This window comes from Zonotrichia albicollis, chromosome 4, assembly GCF_047830755.1.
Source record: "Zonotrichia albicollis isolate bZonAlb1 chromosome 4, bZonAlb1.hap1, whole genome shotgun sequence".
Classification (NCBI taxonomy): Eukaryota; Metazoa; Chordata; class Aves; order Passeriformes; family Passerellidae; genus Zonotrichia; species Zonotrichia albicollis.
In genome coordinates this window covers 3466821-3494043 of record NC_133822.1, presented here as the reverse complement: position 1 = coordinate 3494043, position 27223 = coordinate 3466821, and the positions used below count along the sequence as shown (strand labels likewise).

The 27223-nt window shown below is 47.4% G+C and overlaps 1 protein-coding gene across 6 annotated transcripts in view; it reads right to left on the bottom strand.

Moving 5' to 3' along the window:
- PLXNA4 (plexin A4) overlaps positions 1-27223 on the bottom strand; it is a 503567-nt gene that overhangs the window by 88991 nt on the left and 387353 nt on the right. For all 6 annotated transcript variants that reach the window (XM_074538671.1, XM_005493209.4, XM_074538674.1 and 3 more), the window contains exons 9-10: positions 25739-25853; positions 8010-8210 (exon numbers count right to left, since the gene is read on the bottom strand). In XM_074538671.1, coding sequence (XP_074394772.1) covers positions 8010-8210; positions 25739-25853 — 316 coding nt within the window. The remainder of the gene's footprint in view (positions 1-8009; positions 8211-25738; positions 25854-27223) is intronic.

The following is a 27223-nucleotide window of genomic DNA, read 5'->3' as shown; positions in this document are numbered from 1 at the left end:
AACTCAGCAAGCTGGTTTGGCTGGGCCAAAACGCCACTAAAGAGTCCCCCATCCCTTAAACTCCTGTTGTGGTTATCCACAGAGATGCCAAAGCTCTGAGCATTGCAGGTAGGTTTTCATGGATCCATTAATTGCTGTATAATTGGGGAGTAAATGGTAACTGGTGATTTCTGTCCATTACAGCAGAGTGGGAGCTGCTTGCTCAGTAATTCCTCTTTGCACAGGCTAAACACAATTAGCCATTAATCTGCAAAACGCTGTGATTATGATCCAGTTGTGGGGAATTGATGGGTATTTCTGGTTTCCATGGAGGTAAAGAGCAGCCCAGGTGAGCCAGGTCCTTTGCAGTAGACAGTCTCATTCAGGATTTTCATTTTTAGGACAATTTTGGCTGTCACTGCCAGCAAGATCCAAGATGATGCAGAGCTGTCTGGACTCACACCACTGGATGCAAGGATGGGGAGACAGGAATGGGAAGGAGAATGCCTGAAGAGTGGTGAATAATTAATTATAATAATATAATTCTGCCACTCAGGAACACCTGCTTTGCACAGCACTTTGAAAACACTGATTGGGAATGGAAACTGGTATATATTCAGAATAACTGGTCATCCTGAAGTCAGAGTCTTAGAAAGGGCCTCACCAGAGCCTCGTGTGTGTTTCGGGATTTAGCTGGAAGCAGAGCCTAGGCAGGGATAAGCAAGGGAATCTCTGGAGCCTTTCTTCCCATGGAAGATCCCACAGCAGGAGCTCAGCCGGGATTTTAGATCTTGTCAGTCTGCAGCACCAGGGGCAAACACATATTGGACTTTTTAACCCAGCAGGCTCAATCCAGACCTGGAAAGGGGATGAATCCCATGGCAGAGCTGTGAGGATGAAGCCAGCTGGGATGAGGATGCTCACACTGGCAATTTGCAAAGGAACCATGAGAAAATGCTCTGTAATTTTGACACCACCTTCGCCATTTTGCTTTAGCAAGAACTTCGCTTTCCTTTGTAAGAAGCAATCTAGTTTTGAAAAATTCTATATTCATCTCTAAAAAAATAAGACAAGTATTTGTATTAAAAGCTGGAGATTGTTGATTTCAGCAAGTTATGGCTTTTTTTTTCCTACTGTAATCATAGATATGTATTTTTGAAACAAGTTTCAGTAAGTGTCTGGGTGTTAGCACATATTTTCTGTTTCCAGAAATGTTCAGTATTGTATGTGCTTTGCACCTCAGAAGGGAGTCTGCCAAGGCACTTAGAGAATGTAAGCAAGTCTTCCAGGGACTTCATGAAAATGGGCTGCCACTGACACAACACAAGAGCCCATCCACCAGCAGAGTCAATTCCCCAACCAAGCACGTTTCCTTAATATGCACCTGCTAGAAATTCCACAGTCAATAACAGCAGTATAATAATAATTTTTAAAAAAGTTATTTACCACATGTCACTAACAGAGAAAAGATTTCCCCTAATAAAAGCTCATAAAAGTAGATCTCAGCTGTCACTGGTAACAGCACAGGGAGGTTGTTTTGTTTTTTATTAAAAAAAATTAACAAAAAACAAATACCACAGGCTCACTTAAAGAAACAAGCAACTCCAAGAAGTCCTTTTCCTTTTACCTGTCCTTATAAGTGAGTTTTAGACATATGAGACTTTTTAACCCATCAGGCTTGATCCAGAGCTGGAAAGGGGTGTGAGGGGATGAATCCCATGGCAGAGCTGTGAGGATGAAGCCAGCTGGGATGAGGATGCTCACACTGGCCCTGCCTGAGCCCATCTGATGCTGTGTGGGCTGCAGGGCATGGAACAGAGCAATTTGCAAAGGAACCGCGAGGAAATGCTGCGTCCTCCTCAGACCACAGGAGCTGCTCACTCATTGTGACCCCTCTTCAAAGCCCACTGAGCTCAACAGGAGTCTTTGAAAAGGACTTGCTCAGCCGTGACAATAAGATGGGAATGTGTTTCAGGGGAGAATAAAGGGCTGGAGCATCGATCTCCAGGAGAGCGGAGCTTCCCGGACACTCCTGAGCAATGCTCATACCATCAGGGCTTGTGTCTCCACCTTTCCTGGCACAGCTGCCTCCAACACAGGAAAACCATCCCAGAAGATGCAAATCTGACCCCTAAGTCTGACAAGTCTGGATTCTAATCACAATAATCTCAACAAAGCAGGAAATTGTGGGCAATTTCTGAGAAGGAAAGGCTGTGCTGCCTGCAACACAGACTGGCTCTCTTCAGGAAATGGCAAAAATCTACTAGAAGGAGCTGTTGCACTTCACAGGAGCAATATTTAGAACTCACAAGTATCCTTTTTTTTTTGCCTTTTACACTCTCCAATAGCATCAGATGCTCCTGCAGTTTGTGCAAATCCATGTCCATGCCTGACCACTTGCAGCGTTCTCCCCTTTCGTAATTTGGCTTGAGCACACTCAGGATGATAAATCCAGAGTGGTTTCATGGTATATCTCCCCTTTGTACCTCAAACATGTCCAATAGTGGGGAAACTTCTGCAGAATTTTAGCAGAATTTTAGTGTTGGTCTGTTTTCTCTGACACCACTTATGTGATTAGAGCTCAAATCCAGGGATTGATTCCTGTACCTGGCTCTGCCATCAACTCCTTGCACGATTCTGTGGAAACCATTTAATCTTCCTTCCATCAATTTTCCAGCCATAAAAAGGCAGAAAACTTCTTGCTCACTGTCATTCTATTTCATTGGATCCTTTGCTTCCCAGAGCTGGGACTGAATTTTTGTATCTGGGTATCACCCACAAACAGAGTCCACGTGATTATTGGGGTTTCTCTTTCATTTAAATATAGATAAATAATAATTAAAGAAATGGATGCCTGAGGGTGACATTCCCAGTGGGAGGTTTGGAACTAGATGATCTTTAAGATCCCTTCCAACCCAAACCATCCCCTTATTCTACAACTCAGAGCCCTGTGCTTGTCTTCTAGCCACCCACTGTCACAGACATCTTTTATGAAAATTCCTTTCCTTAGGATTTTTCCTCCTGAGAAGCTGAGAGGACTCAGGAACAAGATGTAAACAATGATTATCTGCTGCTGTGGAATGCAACAGGTGCATCTGTGATTGGTCTCATGTGGTTGTTTCTAATTAATGGCCAATCACAGCCCAGCTGGCTTGGGCTCTCTCTCTGAGCCACAAGCCTTTGTTATCCATTCTTTCTGATTCTATTCTTAGCTAGCCTTCTGATGAAATCCTTTCTTCTACTCTTTTAGTATAGTTTTAATGTAATATATATCATAAAATAATAAATCAGCCTTCTGAAACATGGAGTCAGATCCTTGTTTCTTCCCTCAGCCTGAGATCCCTCTGAACACTGTCACAACCCACAACTGTGTTTTCCCATGATTTCTGTGAATAGCTCATTTTTTTTCTCAGCTCTGCTTTCTGTTGGATTTTTTTTATCACTCCCTTCACTGAGAGCCACACCACGGAGTCAAATGCCACCGAGATCTCTTGCTGGAGTGCAATGATGTGACAAATAGAGCTGACTTCTCTCCTGTCCCTGAGCCACACAGCACACTGAGCTGCACCACCTCGGGTCTCACAGCAGGCAGAGCTGTGAAAGATTCAGGACAAAACCATCAGCAGGGATTTAGCTGGTGGGAACCAGGGTGTGCCAAGGCCAGGAACCAAGCAAGGATGAGGGATCAGCCCCTGGAGCAGGTAATGGCCCTGATCATGGCATGCTCAGGTGGGTCAGCCCTCCCCATTCCCTCTTCCTCGATCATTTTGGGCTGATTGCAAGTGCTGGGGCTCCCATTGCTTCCCACTGGGAAGATTGCACTCTGCCCTGATACATCCAGCAATTTCAGCCCTTCCTGCTGACATTTTTACTTCCTTATTTCTGCGTCTCCTTAGCTCCCCTGCTTTTCATCCCCTCCCATCCCTCCACGTCCACGCTGTTGGCAGAGCTATCACCAGCACAATAAGGGATGGCAGGAAGGGTCCCTCTGAGTGATAATTGTGTGCCTTGGGTGGTGTGACAGAGGACAAAGCCCAGAGCTGAGAGTCTCAAACCACTTGACAAGAACAATAATTGTCCCGAATGGTGCTGCCTGCAGAGACTTATTGCTGTTATCAAATGAAATATCTCTCGGAAAGACAGGGGGAGAGGCAGATCTGCCTCCTGACAGGGCTGAGCACCCAGGGATCATCAGTGCTGGACGTGGCATTAGTGACAGACAGGCTGCTCACACCTGGGTGTCCTCAGAGCATCTTTCACTGAACTTGGAGCCACTTGGAAAAGGTGTTTAAGCTGGCTCTGACCCCTGGTGTAAATCTTGAGGGATCAGGAAATGCAGAGCAGAAGTTAAGGCTCTTTCCCTGATTCTATCCTGTGTGAAAGTAGAAAAAATCCTGAATTCTTTTTCTGCAAGAGGGACATTTGAGCTCCTGGGTGCCTCATGTGAGATGGGAGGGGGCAGATCTTGGGAAACAAGGCAGGGCTGACTGCTTAGACTAGCATGCCGCACCAACAGAGGGATCTGCTGGCAGGACAGCATCCCTTCAGGGACACACCATCACAGGCTGCTCACACCTGGGAGTCCTCAGAGCATCTTTCACTGAACTTGGAGCCACTTAGAAAAAGGTGCTTAAGCAGGCTCTGACCCCTGGTGTAAATCCTGAGGGATCAGGAAATGCAGAGCAGAAGTTAAGGCTCTTTCCCTGATTCTATCCCGTGTGAAAATAGGAAAAATCCTGAGTTTTGAAGAAGTTTTTCTGTAAGAGACAAATTTGAGCTCCTGGGTGCCTTGTGTGAGATGGGAGGGGGCAGATCTTGGAAAACAAGGCAGGAGTGATTGCTTAGTCTAGCATGCAGCACCAACAGAGGGATCTGCTGGCAGGACAGCATCCCTTCAGGGACATCACAGCACATCCTCCCACCCTCCCCTGGACCTCCTCCAAGCCTGCAATGCAGGTGCTACCTTCAGTGCCTCCTCCAGCAACTGTGCTGAGTAAAACAGCTCTGTCAGAGGGGGTTGGTTGGATTTGCAAACAGGCTCAGACAGCTCTCTCCAAAGCCAGGTGACCCCCGGAGCAGAGGCTCATTGTGCTGCAGTGGCTCCTGCCTGAATGCTAATTCTGGCAGGGAAGGAAATAATCATGATGGAGACAGATCTCCAGCACTCCTTCCCTATTGTCTGTGTCCTCTGCCACCTGCTCCACCAGCCAGGGCTTCTCTGCTGCCTTTTTGTATCTCTCTGAATGCTGCTTTCTTTTGTCTGCCTCTCCCTTCCACATCTCTTTCTCTCAGTGTCTGGCAAATTCCAAGCAACAATGAAATAACATTTCTCAGGGGAAAAAAAAAGGAAAGAAGAAAAGAAGACCTCAAATCAGAGAGTCAAAGCTCTTTCAAAAGGAAGGGGAAGAAAAGGGGTGGAAAGGAAAGACAAGAGAAGGAAAGGGGAGGAAAGAAAAGACAAGGGAAGCAAAAAGAGGGAAAAAGGAGGAAAGTGAGGGAGAGGGAAAGGGGAGGGCAGAGGGAGAGAAGAGGCAGAAAGGATAGAAAAGAGTTGGTTTTATTCCCAAATGAGCCTCTGTCCCTGGAGAAGAATTAAATCCACCTGGGCCACCAAAAGCACAGGACAAGCACCCTGCAGACAGCACCAGCAGTGAGGTCATGGAGTGCCTTGGCACCAGCCTGAGGCTCAGCCCTGCCACCCTCTGCAGCTCTGGTTTAGGAAAACAGACATTAAAGTCAAAATGGTGCAGTCACAGCATTCAGGCATCCTATAAGCAAATTCTCCAGTCCCAGGCACTGGCAAGTTCTTGGAGCATGCAGGTAGTGTGGGAATAATCACCATTGCCTGTCAAAACCACTCTTTTATTGGGTTCTGCAAAGTGGAATGCTGAGGCTGGCTGGAGTTACTTTCCTGCCCAGCCCAACTATGCTTAAATAATCCTTAAATGAGATAATTCATTGGAATGCCTACGTGTGCCAGAGAATTCCTGACTCTAAAGGGTCATTAAAGGTCTGTCTTGCCTGTTAAGACTCTTTGGACAGATATAATCTCTGCCCACCACCATGCAATTCCCCCTTAGCTTCCACCATTTAAAAAAATAACACTCTAAAGAAAATGTGCATCCCTCCTGAACTTCCCAGTCTGTCCATTTCTAACCTGAAACCTGAATGCTCACAGGTCATTAACCAGTAATGGAAATCAGGGAGAGATGGGAGGGAGGGAGACAAAGGAACAAATAAAAGAGCATCGGTTGGGAAGTTGCTTGTTTGCAACAGATGTAAAATGTGTGAACTGCCTGCAGTCCTCAGCCCTGCTTAATGCAGCAGAATGTGTTGTGACAAGCACTGCCCAGCGTGGAGTGGCTAAAGCCTGTAATTAGCTCTTTGACTAATAAATCATCTCACAGCAGCAGCAACGGAGATGACTCAATGCATATCCTGGAGACATGGATAAACCTCTAGAGAAGCAGGGGTCTCCACTGCACTGGGTGCTGACTGGGTTTGTCCCCAAAAGTGACATTGCTGTGGTGACAGCACTGTCATGACTCACACAGGTTCCTTGCAAGGAGAGTCACAGGTCCTGCCCTTCAGGTGGGGAACTGGAGGTGGGCAGGGACAGACAGGCTGCTCAGAGGGCATGTGAGGGCTGGAGGAAGGTTTGACTCAGCCTAATCCCATCCATTCTTGGATGGCATTTGGTGCAACCTGGTGCAGTGTTGGTGTCCCTGCCTGTCGAAGACATCTTTCAGCAAAAATCCTTTCCTTAGGATTTTTTCTTCTGAGAAGCTGAGAGGCCTCAGGAACAAAATGTAAACAATGATTATCTGCTGTTGTGGAATACAACAGGTGCATCTGGGATTGGTCTCATGGGGTTGTTTCTGATTAATGGCCAGTCAAAGTGAGCTGGCTCGGACAGAGAGCCGAGCCACAAGCCTTTGTTATCATTCCTTCCTATTCTATTCTTAGCTAGCCTTCTGATGAAATCTTTTCTTCTATTCTTTTAGTACAGTTTAATGTAATATATATCATAAAATAATAAATCAGCCTTCTGAAACATGGAGTCAGATCCTCATCTCTTCCCTCATCCTAAGACCCCTGTGAACACCATCACACCTGCCCATACAAGGGGTTGGAACTGGATGATCTTCAAGGTTCCTTTTAACCCAACCCATTCTGGGATTCTGTGTTCTCACCTTTTTTCTGACCCATTACATGCTGGCACATGACTGTTTATATGGGGTTTTATCATCAAACTCCCCCAAAAGAACCTTCACTCTCACGTTGACATCAACACTTGTCCCACTGGAAGCCCTTTATGTAGGAATATGAGCAGGTTAAGCTGATATTGCTGCCTGTGGGTCACAGCTGAGGTGCTCCAGCCCAGCCTGAGGATGGGACCCAGAAGCAACAACTGAGTGGTGGCACCAGCCAGCCCAAGGAGAAAAAAAAGGGCAGTGTCAAGCTACCAGTCAACCTTTTTCTGCCTTGTGTTTGGAACCACAGAATCATGAAAGCTGGAAAAGGCCTCCAAAATCATCAAATCCAACCTTTGAACACTCCTGCGCCCACTAGACCCTATTGTGAAGTCTGCACCTCGTTTGAACTCTTCCAGGGATGGTGACTCCTGCCTTCATTCTATTTTAATGTTTAACTACTCTTCCAGTGAAGAAATTTTTCTTAATATCCAACCTCAACCTCTCCCAGGGATGGTGACTCCACCACTGCCTTCATCCTATTTTAATGTTTAAACACTCTTCCTGTGAAGAAATTTTTCTTAATATCCAACCTCAACCTCCCCTGTCATTTTGAGGCCATTTCCCCTTGTCCTATCACCATCTGCCTGGGAGAAAAGCCAAACCCCAACCTCACCACAACCTCCAGGTTGTTCCAGAGAGCAATAAACTCTTCCTCGAGCCTTCTTTCCTCCAGATAACCAACTCCAGCACCCTGAATGAGGTGAGAAGGGCTGTGCCAGGACCCCATGCCCCCTGGGCACAGTGCAGTGGGCACGTGTGTCCCCTGCAGCTCACCGAGGTGTTCTGGCACTGCACGCTGGAGCTGTTGAACCTCAGGGCTGGCACCCTCTGCTCGCTGCCCTGGATGTTGAGGATGCACTCGTAGCCCCGCTGGCCTGACTGGGGCTGGGGCAGGTTCTTGGCCTTCAGAGTGATGGGTTTGATCACCTCCACAGGCACCAGGATCTTCTCAGCCTGCAGCAGCTGGGGGCAGTCCTGGGGAGAGAGCAGACACCAAAGCAAGTCAGCACATGGGTTTGCCAGCCTCAGGAAGAGTCCTGTGGTGTCACAGACATCTTTTCATGAAAATCCTTTCATTAGGATTTTTTCCTCCTGAGAAGCTGAGAGGCTTCAGGAACAAATGTAAACAATGGTTATCTGCTGCTGTGGAATGCAACAGGTGCATCTGTGATTGGTCCATGTTGGATGTTTCTAATTAATGGCCAATCACAGCTCAGCTGGCTCAGACAGAGAGTCTGGGACAGCTGCCTTTGTTATTCATTCCTTTCTATTCTTAGCTTAGCCAGCCTTCTGAGATGAAACCTTTTCTTCTATTCTTTTAGTATAGTTTTAATGTAATATATATCATAAAATAATAATCAGCCTTGTGAAATATGGAGTCAAATCCTCATCTCTTCCCTCAACATAAGACCCCTGTGAACACTGTGACACTGTGGTGCTTCCCAACCTTCTCAGTTTGCCTGACTACAAAGCCTTTGCAGCTCCGTGGGCTTTGGTTTATTACTGAGCTATTCAAGGAGCATTCCCGGGAAGGCTCAGATAAACAGGTGAGGAAGGATTGCTTTCCTTCCTCCTTTTCTGCACACCATCCTTTCCTATCTCCCTGGCTTATTTCAGCCTCCAGGACCCCGGGAAGCCACCTCTGGTGCTTTCTCATACCTGCCCTGTTTATTCAGGTAATGGAAAAGCAATCATGTTCTCTCCACAGACTTAACCCAGTCACAATGCCATGATAAAAGTGAATAAAGCAAAAATCTGAGCACAATTCCTCACTTCCCAACAGCCAGCACACCCCTGTACAAAAGGCACGGCTCCATCAAGACCTGTTGGAACCTATGGAGTCAGGGTTGCTAAAAAGAGAATTTATTTTTGCTCAGAAGAGGAGAAAAATATTCATTACAGAGATCTAGACCCAGCTGCCAAGAAACAACTGTCACAAAAAGCATGGAGACCCCTTGGAAAAGCTTTCCAATGGCTCACAAAAGGAGAAATGCCAAGTGGATGTTGCTAATGTGGTGCCTCTTCATGGGTCCCTCGCACAGGTGAACCCTGGGCACCCAAAGCTGCCTAACAGGTGGCTGCATTTAAAATTTCATTAATTAGCACAGCTTAATTAGTCAGAGTAGGCATGCTGTGCTTCTTCATAGCCCAGTCAGACAGCTGTAGGATGTCCCTTTCATGGATTCTGGGGTGATATCAGCTCTTTAGGAAATTACTGCAGCCTTTGCCTGTCCTGCCCAAAGTTAAACCCAGGTCCAGTTGGTTCCAGTAGAGACAGGGAATTGAAGGTGAGGGCAGGAGGAAAATGACTGATTCAGGGCAGAGGAGTAGGGAAGGGTTCAAAAGTGGAATTTATGGCTCATTGAGAGCCTGGGATCTTGTTAGAGCAGATGGTGGGAGCATCTTAGTAAGTCAAATAGCTGAGGGAGATAAAGAAATGGATCAGATGTGCAACATCTGTAGCTACACCAACCAGAGACAGAATTACCAGAGCCAAAAATCATCACATGGAGGATGTGAGCTCATCCCTGGCCAGGGGCAGGCAGAAAATCCAGTAACCACCCAATGCATCCCTGCAGTGAAGTCCAGAACCTTCCCAAGTCCCAGAGAGGATCTGAGGGTCTGTCCTAAGGGGGTACCAGACTGAGGAGCCTGAGAGATGATTTTTCATCTGCATTTACATGGTGATGCTCATGGTGGAAGTGACTGAGAGCCACTGATGTGCTTAAACTGGGCTGGCACCAGAACCAGGAGAGCCAAGCACAGCCCCTGGAGCTGGGTGGAGCTCAAGCACCTTGGATCCAGTCGCTCTTTGCCTGAGATAATCTGGCACAAGGCCTGGCTTGATGTGTGCTGCCAAGGCTTAACAGGCCATCCCATTAACCTGGCTGGAAGGAGGAAGGGTTGGAGGTGGAAAACCCATGGGGTGCTGCAATGCAGGGATCAGCTTTACCACTGGCACCCCCTGCAGTGTTGGGGGTGCAGAATTGAGGAGCTACTCCCTGATCCAGCCCTCCCTGCCCTTGCTGCTGTTCTGCGATGGAACCTCTCCAGGGAGCTCCTAATGCTGGAACACAATGGGTAAAGCATCACTGAAGCATTTTTCTTGGTAAAAGAGCAAGGCTTAACCATCTGGAAAGTCTTCCCAAGCTTGGGTTCAATGGTTCTACCATACCATGGCACACCAGCATGAAGGCTCCTTGCAGCTGCTCAGCACAAAAAAGTGAGGCATAATCTGTAATCCTGGCTGATTTAAGACAAATAAAAACCCCAGAGAGCAGAAGAAGGAGGTGATCTAGGCTATAATAAAGAGTTTTCATTACTGATCACACTAGCAGATGCAACCACCATTTAGGACCTTATATCTTCAACACCCCTGACCCTTCCACATCACCTGCACAACAAATCCTGGAGCCTCTGCCTCAGCTCCCTCTCTTTCTCCTGGCACAAGGAAAGACATTGGCAGCAGCCTCTCCTTGTTTTTTTCCAGGAGCTGAGAGAGAGATGCCCTGGCAGAGGGAATCAGTGGGGCAGGAGGGTGGGTGAGCCCTATCAGCCGCCGCGCAGCCGTTCCCCAGGAGCGGGCATTTCACTTGATGTGTGTCACAGAGAAAAGCCTCTGGTGGGGGCTGTGGCATGGAGGATGGAGATAGTCCACTCTGCTACCTGCAGGCCAATCCCAGCCCTCCAGCCTGGTCTTTCTTGTGGGGCTTTATCCTGTCCCCCTCCACCACTGGTGCTGTAACCTTTCCGATAACACTTGTTTCAAGTTCATTAACGAGCCGTGATTGAGGCAGCCCCAAAACAGGGTTCGTTTGCATATAAAAAGCTTTGCAGTGCTGTGAGGAAGTTCATTATAGATAATTGAAGAGGCAAGCGCCATAAAGAGGAAATCCTCCCAATGTGGCTTTATCTGATTGACCTAATGTTCTTTCTAATTGAAACGGGGAGGGGAAAAGGCAATTTCATTGGGTGATGTACTGCATAAAACCTCAGAGCTTGGACCAGGCTCTGGGTTCAGATTCAAACACAGAACTCATTTTGCAGCCTGTGTCAAGCTTTGGGTGGTTTGTATTTTTGGGAGTAAAACAGGCCAGGTTTGTATTTTTGAGGGTAAAACATCAAGCTGACCAGAGTAGACCCAAGCAGAAAGCTTTGTAAAAAAGAGTTATTTGGACATTTTGCAGTGGAGACACTTTCCCTTCACCCTTCTCCTTGGTTGGAAAAATACAGTTTTCACAGGACGTAGGGAAATAAAATCATAGACTGCCAACAAATGCACCAAGGATGGGCACAATCCCATCCCTTTTTTGCCTTCAATATATAATAAATTAAACCTTTTGCCTGACTCTAAGGGGAGCTGGCAATCCAGAGAATCATTGTTGATTCATTTTGTGTGTGTAGCTTCATTCTAGCTCTTGAATGCTTTCAAATGAGTCAGTCCATTTAAAATAATATCCTCCACCCTTGCCAATTACTGGTATCAGCAGCGATGCACACCTCACATCACCAAAATTTTGCCAATTACCAAGTCAGAGAGCTTTTGCAGTGAAACCACTGCACGAAATGAGCTGTACTCATTGGGTCGATGGTAGTTTAATTTTCTTTATTTATAACTCCTCATAGAGCGCCTGCAAATGTGTTTTTGTTGTAGCTAGCAGGAATAATAAAGTCTCAGAAATATGAGGACCTTTTCTCTCACATGTGTGTTATGGCCTTCATCAGAGCTGAGCCTGAGCTTGTCTCCAGTGAGAGCCATTGAGAGGATGCTGCTAAAGAGGATGAGGAGGCTTCTCTGAGGCTGTGTGGTCTTAGCCCTGAACTAATTAGTTTGGTTTCTTTATGGTGCTTCATACATCCAGAGTTATGATTTCATGGAGGTTTCACTATGCTGTTTCCCATTATAAGCTGGAGACTGACAAAACATCCCAAGTTCCTCTCCTAGGAAAAGGCACATCAGGATGTCTCGCAGCCTTGTGATACTGCACAGGTTTTCTCCCAACTTATTTTGACAGTTTCACTCTCTGTTCGTGTTGTTGGCCAGGATTATGATCCAAAGGATCATCAAAGTGTTTTCAGTTCCCAGTAGAAAAGGAGTTTTATCTACCTTGGGTGGCAGGCATTCTACATGGGAACAGGGAACACATCCATGGAGGTTTAATACAATGAACCCCCCACCTACCAACAGCCCCCACATTTTACTGGGGCTCACCCATCCCCACTTGTGCATCTCTTGTCAGCCAGAGCATCCAGGAGAGGGAACCTTTCCAGCTTTTCCTTCATACTCCTCCCTCACCATCCCTGGCAGCATTGGCTGTATCTCCACTTTCCATGGAAGGGAAATAAAGCTCACCTAATGCTGAGGGCACTGGGGGCACCACTGCCCAGATATTAACTTTCTTAATTTCTTTACTCAACCCTTGACAATGGGTTTTCACCCTTCCTCTCCCAGAAGAGTAGGAGTCACCTCCATTCAGGAACAGACCATTAATTCCTTCACTGCTCCTTCATTACTTCATTCCAGCACTAACGCCATCAAAGCATCCAGTTCCTCTTTTCTTCTGCCATTAAAACCCATTTCTTTAACTTTACAGGGTTTTTACTAAGACTTTCCTTTCTATATCCCTCATCCAGCAAACATATTTGTACCTTATCTAAGGCATCTTGCCTGAAAAAAAAAATGACCACACAGTGAATCTAAGCGGTGACCAAGATTGACTCACTCAGGCCCTTTGGGACCCCGTAAGAAATGAAACTCAGAATGTTATTTACTCAGTTATTACGTAAATAAACACATCTTTTGTTCATCTGCTCTGCCGAGCTCAATGTTCTGTTTTCTCTGCGTTCCCTCTGGCTTTGTCACTCGCCCACTCTGCTGTAATCAAGTCAAGAGGGTAAGAGTTGAGAGGCAGGGATTGGGTTTTTATAAAGATATCTAGAACACAGCATCTGGATGCTCTGTAAATTAAACTAGATTAAAAAAAACTAGATTAAAAACAAAAACAGACCAAGGAAAGAGAAAGAAAAGGCAGACAAGGAATGAGAAAAAGGAGAGGGAAAACAGGCAAAAGAGAGGCAAAACCCCCCTGACCTTTCACTGACCTTGCAGAAATCAGATTTCACCTGGATAAAATGCAGGAAAAAAGCAAGCTTACAAATGAGAGGCAGCAGGGACTGCCTGGAATTTGTTTCCTGCAGTTGTCTCTCACACCTCTGCACAGCCACACAGGGTCACCACCCTGTACTGCAAACCCAGGGCTCCAGGGCTGCCAAGCTGGTTCCTTTTAAACTCCTGCACAGCTTCCCAGACCTTGGATAGTCTGGAGAAGGAAGCAGCAAGGAGCTCTCCATCCCCAGTGCAGGAGGAGAAGGGGTGAGTTACAGTCCACGCTGTGTTTACATTATTATACCACTAATTCTTAGCGTCGTAAAAATTATATTTAAAATTTACACAAACAGTGCTGGGGAACGTTATTATGTTATAAAGTGGAATCAGGTCAATGCCTTGTAGGCAGGAATCCAAACTCCATAAATTTCTGGATATACTTCTCCCAAATTTACATCGGCACCAGCAGCAATCAAACCAGCTCCGAAAAAAAGCTCACCCGGTCAAAGAATTTTTTAATGCACCATATATTTTATCTGCACTTCCTAAGTTTACAGTGTTGTTAGCCTGATTGATGGTGTGCTTATTTATTGGCACAGCAAAAGTAATAATACATGAGGAAAACGCTCCGAACTTTAAAGGCAGCTGATGAAGAGAAAGCAACAGGATTTATGGAGAGTGTAAACATCTGCAGAGACAACAAAGGAATAATTGAGTCCCTGCATCTCTGTCACTTCTGGGGGCTCCTTTCTAGTCAAGAGTCTTCCATGCACTCAGAAGCAAATTCCAGCTCTCCTTTGTCAGGCATTGCAAGGGATTCTGGTGCCTGGCAAAAGGGGGCTGGCCTGGAGGCTGGTGGCCAGGCTAGGGAAGGAGTTGGTTCTGTTTTAGCTCTGTCCACTCTGGCAGCTGCACATGTCTATTGTATTTGTGGGGTGCCCCGTGGCAGGAAGGAATGATTAATCTGATTCCATGCTCTCAGAAGGCTAATTTATTATTTTGTGATACTATATTGTATTAAAGAATACTAAACTAAACTATACTAAAGATTACAGGAAGGATACAGACAGAAGGCAAAAAAGATAATTATGAAAACTCATTACTCTTTCCAGAGTCCCAACACAGCCTGACCCTGATTGGCCACTAAGTTAAAACAATTCACATGAAACCAATTAAACAATCACCAGTGTGATAAACAATCTCCAAACACATTCCTCATATGAGCACAACACAGGAGAAGCACATGAAATAATTATTGTTTTCCCTTTTTCTGAGGCTTCTCAGCTTCCCAGGAGAAAATCCTGGGCAAAGGGATTTTTCAGAAGATATGAATATGACACATGTCAGTGGTGGCTTGCACAGATCAGGGCACAGAAACCACAGCTGGAGGGAGACCAGCAGGTCATAAAATGGGCTAGGCTGGAAAGGATATTAAAGATCATCCAGTTCCACCCCCTGCCATGGGCAGGGACACCTTCCACTATCCCAGGTGGCTTCAACCTGGCCTTGAACACTCTCAGGGATGGGACATCCAAAATTTCTCAGGGAAACCTCTAGCAGAGCCTCCTCACTGATGGACTGAAGATCATCATCTCAGCTGCCCTGGGTCCCTGGCCTGGCTGTGGAAGCTGGGGAGTGATGAGTGATGCTGATCACCAGAGAGTGGCTGCTCACAAGCAGGATCTAAATGAAGATAAGCAACCTCCCCTGCCATGGCTCACTGCCCACTCCTGGTGATTGGGAGCAAAGTGATTCCCCCAAGGCCATGCAGGCAGCGCTGGGAAATGACCCAGGTCTGTTGAGAGCTTGATCCTAACCCAGGACTGTTCTGCCTCTGAAGTCAGTCCACACATCACTGCTGATGAACATTAATGATTTTACCCTCCTTTAATTCTTTATTAATAGAGTCTTTCTTAGCTGGTCCATTATTTCACGAGGATCAAGGTCAGGCTGCCATAATTACCCAAGCGCCACATTTATCCTTTTTAAATAGAGACACAACATTAGCTTTCTTTCAGCCCTTTGCTGCTTTGACACACTCTCAGAAGGAGAAGTAATGATCCAGAGAGCAGGAGCCTTCTGGTCCCTGGATTAGGGGAGTGGACCAGTGACAAAAATAGTCAATGGTTTTGTCCTGAGGTCCATCTGCTTGCTGGAAAGAGGCTGCTGGGGACACGTGAGTAGCCTCAGTCCTGATGCCTCCTGAGCTTGGAAATAATAAATAATATGAATATGTGGATTGGGGAAGGTGCTATGTGTACAAGAGACAAGAAAACCATGTATTTACTTGGGCAATCTGCCTTTTGTTAAAGGAAATGCCTGGTTAAGTAAGGGAGTTCTTCTGAATAACTCACATAGGAAAACTGGGTTGTGCAAAGCTGTGGAAGGCACAGAGCAGAGCACAGACATCTAATAAAACAGCAATTAATTCCTTCTCTAATTATGCCTATATAAATCTGCACCCTTCCCAGCCAGCCTTCTGTAAGGAGTTCTACCAGAAGTTCACAAGAACTTCTGTGCATGTTCCTGCCCACAACAGAGGGGCTGGAATTAGATAATGTTTAAGGTCCCTTCCAACCCAAATCACTCTGATTCCACCATAATGACATTGACCTGTCACTCCTCAACAAAGTTCATTATTAAGCAGTGCCAAGAAATGGGTTTGGCACACACAATGGACATTATCCAGCTAAGAATTCCTCAGAAGTGGGAGGCATTCCCATGACAACACCTTCCCATGGGGATTTCTGGGGTCTAACGAGGGTTGAGCCCAAGCTGTAGTGCCTTCTTCCTAAGAGGACTGAAAGCCTATTTCTCCTCTAAAGCTGTGCATTTTTACAGCCAGCGGGAACCTGAGAACTCCAGAACTCTCTGGAAATTTGAGGGTTCCAGACTTTGGCCCAACGAGGCCCAAAATGGTCAGTGAGTTTGGCAGTGGATGGAGGAGACAGAGGAACAGATGGGCTGGAGGTTGCACAAAGGTCACTTCCTTTAGAAACCAGGACAGAAGCCCAGGGAATCATCACAGCTTGGCTCCCACAGTGGGAAGGTCAGGACCACGATATCAGAGCTCTTATCCTCCTTTCCCTCCCCGAGATCCACGGCAACGTGAGATAACACGAAGCCAAAGCAAATGGTCTCATGCTCAAAGAGCAGGCAGGAAAGGAGGGTTTGGGCTCCTGGAGATGCCCCAAGAGAGGCAGGACTCACATTCCAGCCTCACCTCTTATCTGCAGCCTCAACATCCTGAGAATGTTTCTCCTTGGCCAGCCCCCAAAGCGGTGAATGCAGCTGATGCTACAATGGAGAAAAGCAAATTCTTCCAAGCCAAGACATCACCCTGGACTGTCTGAATGGGGAATTGTCCTTCCTCCCTCAGACTGCAGGGTGCCACAGGCATCCCAGCAGTTCTGACAGATATCCAGAGAGCCAAAAAACCCTGTAGCCACTTGAGGCATTACAATAGCACTGCACTGAGCTGGGCTTTCAAAACAACATAAGCTTTTCCCGGTGTTTTGTCAAGGATGCTGTGTTGGCGGGGACAGATGAACATTAGCCTGCTGCATTCTGAGATCACTCTGTCCTGTGGGATAGATAATCCTGCATGACAAAGATGAGCAGCCCAACTGTTATGAAAAACAGCAGGGACACAGTGCTGAGTGTCAGATGTTTCTTGTATCTCTCATTCCAACCCTGAGCCGCTCCTCGAAATCACACGAGCAGGTCCTTGATTAGTCACTCACAAGGTGAGGCTGAGCTCTATGAAAACAAGATGTGCATTAAGGTAGGATGTACTACTCTCAGAAAAAAACCCTTTTCCATCATTTCTCAGATCCTCTGGTGGTTTGGTTGAACATCTCAACAAGAGGAGAAAGGATGGAGCTGTTGTGCACCAGGGCAGATTTCCTGAAGATTCACCACCATAATGATCAGAAATAGATTAGATATTAGACACATGAGATATATATTAAGAAGAAATTATTTATTCTGTAGGTGGTGAGGCCCTGGCACAGGTTGCCCAGAGAAACTGTGGCTGCCCCTGGATCCCTGGAAGTGTCCAAGGCCAGCCTGGACAGGGCTTGGAGCAACCTGGGATAGTGGAAGGTGTCCCTGCCCATGGAATGAGATGATCTTTAAGATCCTTTCCAACCCAAACCACTCTATGATTCTATGAATTAACACATCTCTGAAACTCTGCTGAAAGTTGCTGCAGAAATGGAACAATTTACCAGCCTTTTCCCCTGTCAGCTGGATGACTGCAGGGCAGAAAGGCTCAGAGATGGCAAAAGATACCCAAAAATAACAGAAGAAGCCTCTTCACACTTTCCTTCTTCTTCACCTCAGTGCAAGTCATCGTGACTGGCAAACAACAGCAAATTATCTAATTTGTTTTTACGTGTTCAAAGGCTTCTCATGAGCAGCCCCCACTATGAGATCACAGCTCCAGGAACTAAGGATGGTACAAGCACCCATTAACTGGAAGTGCTTACCCAAATCAGAAGGTGTGAGGGAATCAGGGGCACGGAAAGGTGAACGTGTCCAAGCCAACTCAGAGTCAGAAATACAACTCTCATCTGCTGAAATCAAACCTGTGGCTCTGAGCAGCATTTTCATGCTCTAACAAGGCTCCCTGAACAAAGGGGAGCTTTTTGCCCAGCCTCCATTTTCTGTGTTTAATTTCCTCTCATCATTATCTGAAGCACCCCCTCTGAAGAGGATGTACCCACTATAGGACACATCTCCTTTTCTGGGAAAGTGCTGTAATGATAGATGGGGGCTGAAATGCCACAGCCTGAAATGCCAAACCACCAGGAGTCCCAAGGCACAGCTGGATCCAAACCACCAGCTGCAGCCTCCTCCTGGATTACCCGTGCCTTCCCTGGGCATGATGCAGAGCAGACCAAACTCCATTACACGTGCCTGGAAACCCTTTTAGGAGTGAAACAGATGCTAAACACCAACCCCCTGTGCTGCAAGTGCCACAAAATGTGTGCAGATCCTACCTGCATCAGGTGGCTGCCAGTGCCTCTGATGTCTCAGGTATGAAATAATATACATGACACATATAAAAGGTATATAAAATATGCCTTTTACATTATTTTTCATCTATTTTTCACATTCTGTGCTGCTTTAGTGTGCAGTTCTGAGCTTCATATTATGGGATGGTGAGCTCTGTGCACAGACCAGGGACAAAACAATTCCTGCTCCAGCTGGGCACCAAGGACAAATGCCCCAAATCTCAGCCCAGGAGCACAAACCCCATGGGTTGGAGAGAGAAAAACAAGCAGGGTGGGACTGCATGGGCTAAAGCTGGAATGGCACAATGAACTGCAAGGTACAAATGGAGCAGAACTGATCCAAGGGAGAGACCCCGGGAGCGCTCGTGCATTTTGGGGCCATTTTGGGTCATCTTGGGTGCAGCCCTGGCAGGGCTCCGGTGCTGCCCAAGGTGCATCCATGGAGGAGATCCTGTGAATAAATCCTTACTTTATTTAACTCTGTCCAGCCTCTGCTCTAGCTCAGCCTTCTCAAGGCATCACCCCTGCCTTGCCCAGCAAGCTTCCTGCAGTTGCCATAGAAACTCCACCTCACACCCTCCCCTTAATGACAGACAGGTGCCAGGATAAGTGAAGGGATAATTGACAAGCCAGGAGAGGGTTTGGAGCTCTGGGATTGGCCTGGCTGGAGCTGTCATTGCAGCCCCTGAGAGAGGAGAGGTGCATTCATTTGAACAGGGATGGGTTTTCTCCTCTCCCCATGCTGAGGCTTCCAGCAGTCGCCTCTCTAGATGGGTTAAGTGAAGCTGGAAAGAGGAGAGGGATGAAAACTGAGCAGTTGCCACAGCAACTGCTGAAGATGCATCACCAGAAGGGTTTTTGATGCAAGGCAGCAAGGAGTTGGCCATGCTCCTCCCCAATGGCCCAGCAGGTCCTCTGTCCCCTCCCCAGTGCAGCCACCCCGTTCACTGGGGTGCATTTTGGGAGCAGGTGGGTGCTGTGACTTCCTTCTGCACCTCAAAAAGAGGACAAAACTAAACATTTGGAGGGCCTGGAAACACGTCTGGGTTTTGGAGGCTGTGGGGCAAAGTCCCCTCTGAGTCTGAGAGGGAGCAGCAGGATGGGGAAGGCACTGCTGAGTTTATTACAAGGTCCATGATAAAGAGACATGGACATTAAACAAATAATTTGGGATGGGATAGGAATGGAACAGAATGGAACAGAATAATTTTCCCTAATGGAGTAGAATAAAATATTGTAGTTTTGGTTCAAAGGGACCTACAACCACCATCCTGCCCTACTTCCTGACCACTTCAGGACTAACAAAAATTTAGAGCCTGTTATTAACGACATTATCCAAATGCCTCCTAGATGCCTGTCAGTTCAGGCATCATCACCCTCCTTCTTTCTTCCCCCTTCCTTCCACTCCATTTCCCAACAAACACCTCCCCAAGAAGGACCAGCAGCCAGGCAGAGCCAAATCAGTGCAGGGGTGATGGAGGCCACCAGGGCAGCTCTTGGTTCAGCCCAAGGCAGGAGCAAAGCCATGCTCTGCTCCTCAGCAGCTGCTCGCCAGCACGCAGCTCACAGGGCTCCCCATCACTCCTGACAAATGAATATTTGAAGCAGTTGTTCCTTTTATGTGGGCTTTGCTGTCATTAGCACGTACAACTCCACATAAAACACCTCAGTGAGAGAGATCTTTTCTTCTCTCCCCTTTTTAGGCAGCAGATGAAAATCCTTTTAATGAAAGGCTTGTTTGGGGGAGAAAGAAAAACACATGCACGCACATTTCGGCTGAGCAGGGAAAGATGAAAACCTCCTTCAAGGTAATTAAATTATTATGTATCTGTTAAACCTGGTGAATAACAGATTTGTTATCTAGGCTAGCTTTTGGCTTGTGCCATTTTCCCCTCCTTTTTTTCCCTACACAAAGCTAAAATCCTTGCGAGGCCTAGAACAAGATAATGTTCATCTCAGAGAAAAAAGCACAAATAAAAGATTTATTCCTTTATCCTATCAACTCAAGCAGGCTATCCCAGCATCCATCCTTTTACAGAAACATTGATATGAAAACTCCTCCCTGGATCAGAGCAGATCTGAATGGGGACAAGACAGATGATGTAATCAGCATTGGGTAATTGATATATTTTATCTGATATCTAATTGAAACAACAGGTGTTGTTTCTACAGCCTCTGTCACACTGGAGACCCTCAAATCCATTGTTTTACCCCTCTTGCCTCAGTTTCCCCCCAGTCCTTGTTGACTCTCTTGCCCATTTACAGAACAAGTGGCTGAGTTTGGGGATTGTGTCAGGTGAGGGCTGATTTCAGAACAGGAATCTGCAATGCAATGGTTTGTGCTTAGACTCTGAGCTTGCACTCTGACTTCAGCTCTGGTCAGCAGCAGATGCCAAAAGCAGAGACAGGATGACAAAGAAAAACCCCCAGAAGTCCACTCCCTTCTATCTCTGAGACTAATTCTCTCTACTTTTGCCATCAGCTCTTTAGGAAAAACAACAACAGCAGCAACAACCCACTCCAGTATTAAAATGTCCTTTTTCCCTCATGCTTTCCCTTCCTGCCTCAGTAACAATAATATCAGCTCCCCTTTCTAAAGCAAGAAGTCACTCAGTATATTTCAAGTGAGTGGGCCTGGCTTTAAAAACCATGCTGTAAAGGGAAATTACACGCCAAGGTGAAGTATTTCTTCTACAAATCATCTGGGGACATCATGAACCCTCTGTGATTAAGATCAGTGCCATAATCATAAATACTCCTGCTTTATGACTAAGCTGGAGCTCTTCACTGGAGCAAACCTGGGCTTTCCCAAAGCTCCCAGAGTGGCAGATCCACATCTGTTACAGACAGAACTGATTCACCTGACAGGTAAGAAAGTCAGATCTCAGAGCTGATGGTGAGGGAACAGACATTTTCTGTCCTTTCTCCATCTCTGGTTGTTTTGCCATTCCCCGCCTATCCACAAGGCAATTCAAAGGCTGCCCTTGGGTGGAAGGTGACAGCATTTTCTGGGCAATGTGGGTCACTGCCAAAGCCTTTCTGCTGTCCCTCTGGGTCAGTCTCACATCCATCCAGCATCCTGCACTAACCAGCATCTCACACTACAAGCGAAAACCCCAAGATCCTCTCAGAAAACATGAATAAGGCCTAGATGAAAGGCTGAGCCCAGAAATTTGTGAGGCATCCTAAGGAAATGATGGAATCAGGAGGACACAAGGGCACAACCTTCCTTAGAGAGCACTCCAGACTGGCCCAGGGCTGAGAGGTGCCAGCCCGAATGAGCCCATTTGCAACCCAGACCATCTGGAGAGTGGAAGCCTCTTCCCACAGGATGGCAAGATATTGTACGGGCAAAGAGAGAAAAAACAATCACCTGACGGTGGGCATAGCAAGAGAAGGTGAAGGCCACAGTGATGGGGAGGGGGAAGGCTTGGTGTGCCAGCACTGATGGCTCCAGAGGGAAGGAGTTTCTGGCATGGGTCCATGTGACAGAGCAACACCAATATTTGTTTTGGGAAGATGCCTGAGTTAATCTGCTCAGCAAACTCATGGAGAGACAGCAAATGGGATGGTCCAACCACCTGATACTTCCCAGGAAGATTTACTTATCAGGTACTCATGCCTGGGTGGTGGCAAAACCTTCCCTCTCCTCATCCTCCAAGGCTCCAAATGCTGGTAGAGGAAAGGATTGAAAGGAGAATGGATGTGAGAGGCCAGTGAAAATAGAGCCACTATTATAGTGAGGGTGACTTTGAGTTCTGCTGAAGATGAGGACGGACCTGGGTCTTGCCAACCAAGTGAGTCACGTTGCACCACCAGGAACCAGGGAAGGTCTGGGTGTCACAGACATCTTTTATGAAAAATCCTTTCCTTAGGATTTTTCCTCCTGAGAAGCTGAGAGGACTCAGGAACAACATGTAAACAACGATTATCTGCTGCTGTGGAATGCAACAGGTGCATCTGTGATTGGCCCATGTTCATTGTTTCTAATTAATGGCCAATCAAACCCAGCTGGCTCAGACTCTGTCCGAGCCACAACCCTTTGTTATCATTCCTTCCTATTCTATTCTTGTCTAGCCTTCTGATGAAGTCCTTTCTTCTATTCTTTTAGTATAGTTTTAATGTAATTTATATAATAAAATAATAAATCAGCCTTCTGAAACATGGAGTCAGATCCTCGTCTCTTCCCTCATCCTAAGACCCCTGTGAACACGGTCACAGTCTGGGCTGGCAGTGAGGAGCCAGGCTGGGCCTCTTCAGGGAACTGAATGGTTTCTGTTGTTCAGAGAACCCACTCAAGTGCACAGGACAGAAAATGATAGAATTGCAGGTGACAGTGAAAAACAGGCAGTGGAAGTTTTGGTGAGAGCAGTGAGTCAGTGAGAAGATGGCTTTGAGGAGAAGCGTGGGAGATAGACATTCCTTCAAAGTGCCATTTGACAAAAAAGAAAAAAAATCAAAAAACAACCTTTCTGGCCACAGAGTGATTGCAAATCTGTTTGTCAGAGGGCAGTTGTGATACCATCCTTCCCCAGCCCTTGAGAGGCACAAACACACAGAGGGAATGAGAAGAAGCCTGAAGCTGCAGGGCACTTCTCACACTGCCAGGCACAAAGCAAGGTCTGAAAGTTCTGGGAGTTGCAAGCCCTTTATTCTTGCAGATTTTATCATTCCATTCCTTCCTCTGTGGAGCAGACAGCAAAACCAGCTCCTGAGTTTAGCAGATAATTCCAAATGTTGGATCCCAGAGGAATGAGATCCCATTTGTGCCCAGAGAAGGCAAAGAAATGCTGCAGCCCCCATTAGCAGTGAGCAGTGTAACATCCCCGATGCTGTCATTGCCTCGTAGATCAGTTGTGGCTTTCCAAGGTCAGGTCTGTGCCTCTTCCTGCTGCCATCAAAATCTCACTTTTACAAGATCAGAAAGGGAGTACACAAAGCTTAGCAGGGAATTCTCTGTTAAATGGGGTAGAAGAGACGAACAGCAAACTCTGCTGACAAAGCCCCCCAGAATGGGGCTGCCTCCTGAAGAGGACATCTTTCAGAAACAGAACTAGACAGAAGAGAGGTGATGAAGCTAAAACCAGGCAGAGTTTGATGAATTCCTGCCTCTCCTCAGCTCTGCAGAGCAACACCTTGGAGAGAACAAAGCAAAGAGCAGTGGCTGTGCCACCCCCTGTCCCTACCCTAAGAAACTGGGATAACTCTCATGATCTCCTTTCTGGTGGATCAGGAGATCCACTGAGGTTTGTGGGCATCTCACTTTGGGCAGGGGAGCTGGGATGGTGAGTCCTGTGCTTGAAGCACACCAGAGGAGAGCAGGGGTGGTGGTGGTGACATGGCACAGTGGAAAACTGAGACAAAGTGTCCCAGAAGATCCCACTGAGTGAGAAAATGAGGTTCCCACAGTGACTGGAGTGGATGGGACAGAAACCTGTGGCCAGCAGGACTGGCCAAAGTGTGACAAGGCTTTAGAATAACCCAACAATTTGGAATAACCTTGGGCTGCCTCTCCTCACCTGTCCACCACCAAGCTCAGGGCATCAAACCCTCCAGCTCCTCAGCACATTTTCCAGTACTTCTACAGAAAATCCTGAATCCTGGCAGGTGGAGAACTCATGAGTATTTATGGCTTTTCCCAGTGCCAGAGCAGGTCAGGACATCTGATGCAGGACATCTCAACCAGCACAAATGTGACAGCTCTACCAGCATTTACAGAAGGGGTGGGAGGGAATGGCAATGTCACAGACACTACATGTGGCACCAGGAAGGAATTAGTGATTTCCTATTTGTATTCTCCTTGCCTGCAAGGGCTCCTTGCTTACAACACCAGCCAGGCAGCATTTGCAGCTCTGTCTTAAGACCCAAGCTCCAGTTCAGCTCTGTCAGTGGCAATATGGGAGGCAGCTGGATGCATCTGCCATTAGGCACCAAACCCACAAAGCCCCAGAGGTGTTCCAAACAGAGCTGGAATCTACTGAACCCACAGCCAAAGCCCTAAATTCTCCCCTGGGGTTGGTAACCTCCTTCTCTCTTGAAGGAAATGCACAACCAGTGTTTACCATCCCTGCCAGAGCTTTGGGGCCAGGAGTTTGTGATGAGTTTCCAAGGTCACACACTGTTGGATTATGCTCTTTTCTGACCCAGAGATGGGGCAGCTGATAGGTGTTTAAAAACTTTTATTTCATTCTCAGTCTCATGTGAAGAGTGAGACAATACAGATGTTATAATTCACTCCATCACAATCAGAAGCCAATTATTTCTTAATTCCAATGCATGATAAGTGTTTCTTGGTCTATCAGCTTTAGCCCCACCATGCTGTAAATGCCTTAAGGCCAATCATCTAAAATTATGCCTGGTGGCTCCTACAATGCATCTTCCACAGTTCTGTTTCTCCAAAGTATCCAGTCCTATTTGCAAGGCCACCCTTTGGAACTTGTTTCCAGTTCCATTTCTCTCTCAGCAATGTCTGTCCCATTCCAGGGCATTCCTAAGTCAGCATTTCTCATCTCAAAGTTTGCATACAGATGTGAGCTCTCTGTCAGGCTTTGAGAATTCTCTACAAATCCATTTTCCACACTACACTGCCTGTGGTGTGCAGGAGGGAGGGAGGGATCAGGTCCCTGGGGTGTGGCAGAGCAGAGAGAAGAGGAGATTCCTGCAGAGAGAATGGGGAAGGCGAGCAGAGGAGGGAAAGGGTGGGACTGGAGATGGAGAAGGCTTTGTGGGCTGACAAGGCTAGCAGGAGCAGGGAGGTCACTGTGCCCTGGTGCCCAAGGACCCGGTAACACTTCGGTGTTTCAAAATGGAGGGCACAGCAGCAGGGAGGTCACTGTGCCCTGGCACGGGGAGGGCTCAGCTCCAGGGCTGTGCCAGCTCTGCCCCCTCAGCCTGGGAAGGACCTTGGGACACTGAGCAGGGCCAGAGGGGCAGCGGGGCTGGAGAGGGGCTGGGACACAAAGGCTGAGGGAGCCCAGAGGGAGCTGGGGGTGCTCAGCCTGCAGGAAAGGAGACTCAGGGTGCCCCCAGCACTCCCACAGCCCCTGAAAGGTGCCTGTGCCCAGCTGCCCTTGGGCTCTGGCTCCAGCAGCACTGACACAGCCAGAGCACACAGCCTGAGCTGTGCCAAGGGAAATCCAGCTGGGAGAGCAGCAAAAAGCTTTTCTCCTCCAGCAAGGGGGAGAAAGTTCTGCAATGGCTGCCCGGGGAGGGGGTGCAGTCACCATCCCTGGGTGTGTTTGACCAGCCTGGAGGTGGCACTGGGTGCCAGGGGCTGGGCTGGGCTCCAGGGCCTTGAAGGTCTCTCCCAACCCAGGGATTCTGTGAATTCTGTGAAGGTGACACCAGCCCTGAGCATCCCAGGTGTGTGGTGTGCCTACCTCAGGCATCTTGACTCGTCCCTCCTGGAAGGAGCAGGAGCTGGGGTCGTGGGTGCACACGTGCCGGTACTTGCACCAGTGGCAGCGGTAGGGGCTCTCCACACACGACAGGCACCTGCAACAGACACAGAGAGCAATCACTCGGCCAGCTGGGTCCTTATGGGGCCTTAAATTTTAGTTTTTACATATTCCAGATCCTGTTCTGCATCAGTGTGTGGCTCTGAACTCCCTGCAGTGCTTGTGAGCTCTCCTCACAGTTTGGGCACACAGAACAATCCCTCTGCCCTGAGAACCAAGGACACCTCACAGGCCTAGGCCTGAAAAGTACAAACAAAATTGAACTGGGAGGAGCAAACTGGGGGAATGTGACTCCATCACCTGAAGCTGCAATTGGACAATTAACCTCTGATATGCAAATAGACCAAACATATCTGCCCAAAAAACTCATGACCATCATCCATCTGGAGTCTGTCTTTGGTGTAGCCTCTGCCAGGTTCTTGCACTGCCCAGGGTGTATCTGTTTAATGCCTTTAATAAATCCCCACTTTATTCTCTAGTTCTGTCCAGCCTCTGGTTTAGGTAGTCCAAGGCATTACTGACAGCCTTTCCCAGACAAAAATGAGAAATGTTCTCCACAGCCTGGAGAATTGTTTTTGCAGGAGGACACAGGCTTTGCACTGACCCAAAGAGCTGGATTTGCTCTGGCCTGAGCTGGCTGTCACTGGCATCTCAAATGTCTGATAGGATTAAATAATTTAGACTGCATTTGTATCACTGCAACTAGAGGAACAATAAATATTTATTATATTTTGGCTGCTCTGGGCACCAAAAATCCAGTCTGGTTAATTCTCCCACACATGATACAAAGGCCAGAGACAAACTGGGATGTACCAAAGCCAGAAAACTAAAGGTGAATCAGGGAATTTTCTCCCCCTGGGTCCCACAGGTTTCTTGGTGTGAGTTCTGATCAGGGTGATGAGGTTCCTGCCAATATATTCACTCATATTTTTCATCTCAGAGGACAAATAAAGACTACTGGAGCAGGTACCTGGGAAGCAGAGGGCATATTTAGGGCATCACCTCCTCTGGGTGCAGGAAAGAGCCATTCTCTCCATCTTACAAGGTTTTGCTCTCCTGTGCACAGAGCCAGGGCTGCAAACACCTCCCCTGGCTGTGTTACAGCACTGACTGGACCTACATCACACTTCCCTTTCAATTTAATGTGATGTCTGCTTAGCAGCAACCCAACCCTGCTCTCTGCACAGTCCTGGTCATTCACACTCTGGAGACCTTCATGACAAACACCTGGAGGGGTGGGAGAGTGTACAGGGAAGGAAATGGAGCTGGGGAAGGGTCTGGAGCAGCTGAGGGAGCTGGGAAGGGTCTCAGCCTGAAAAAAAGGAGGGTCAGGGGGGACCTTGTGGCTCTGCACAAGTCCCTGCCAGGAGGGGACAGCCAGGCTCTTGTCTCAGGTAACAAGTGCCA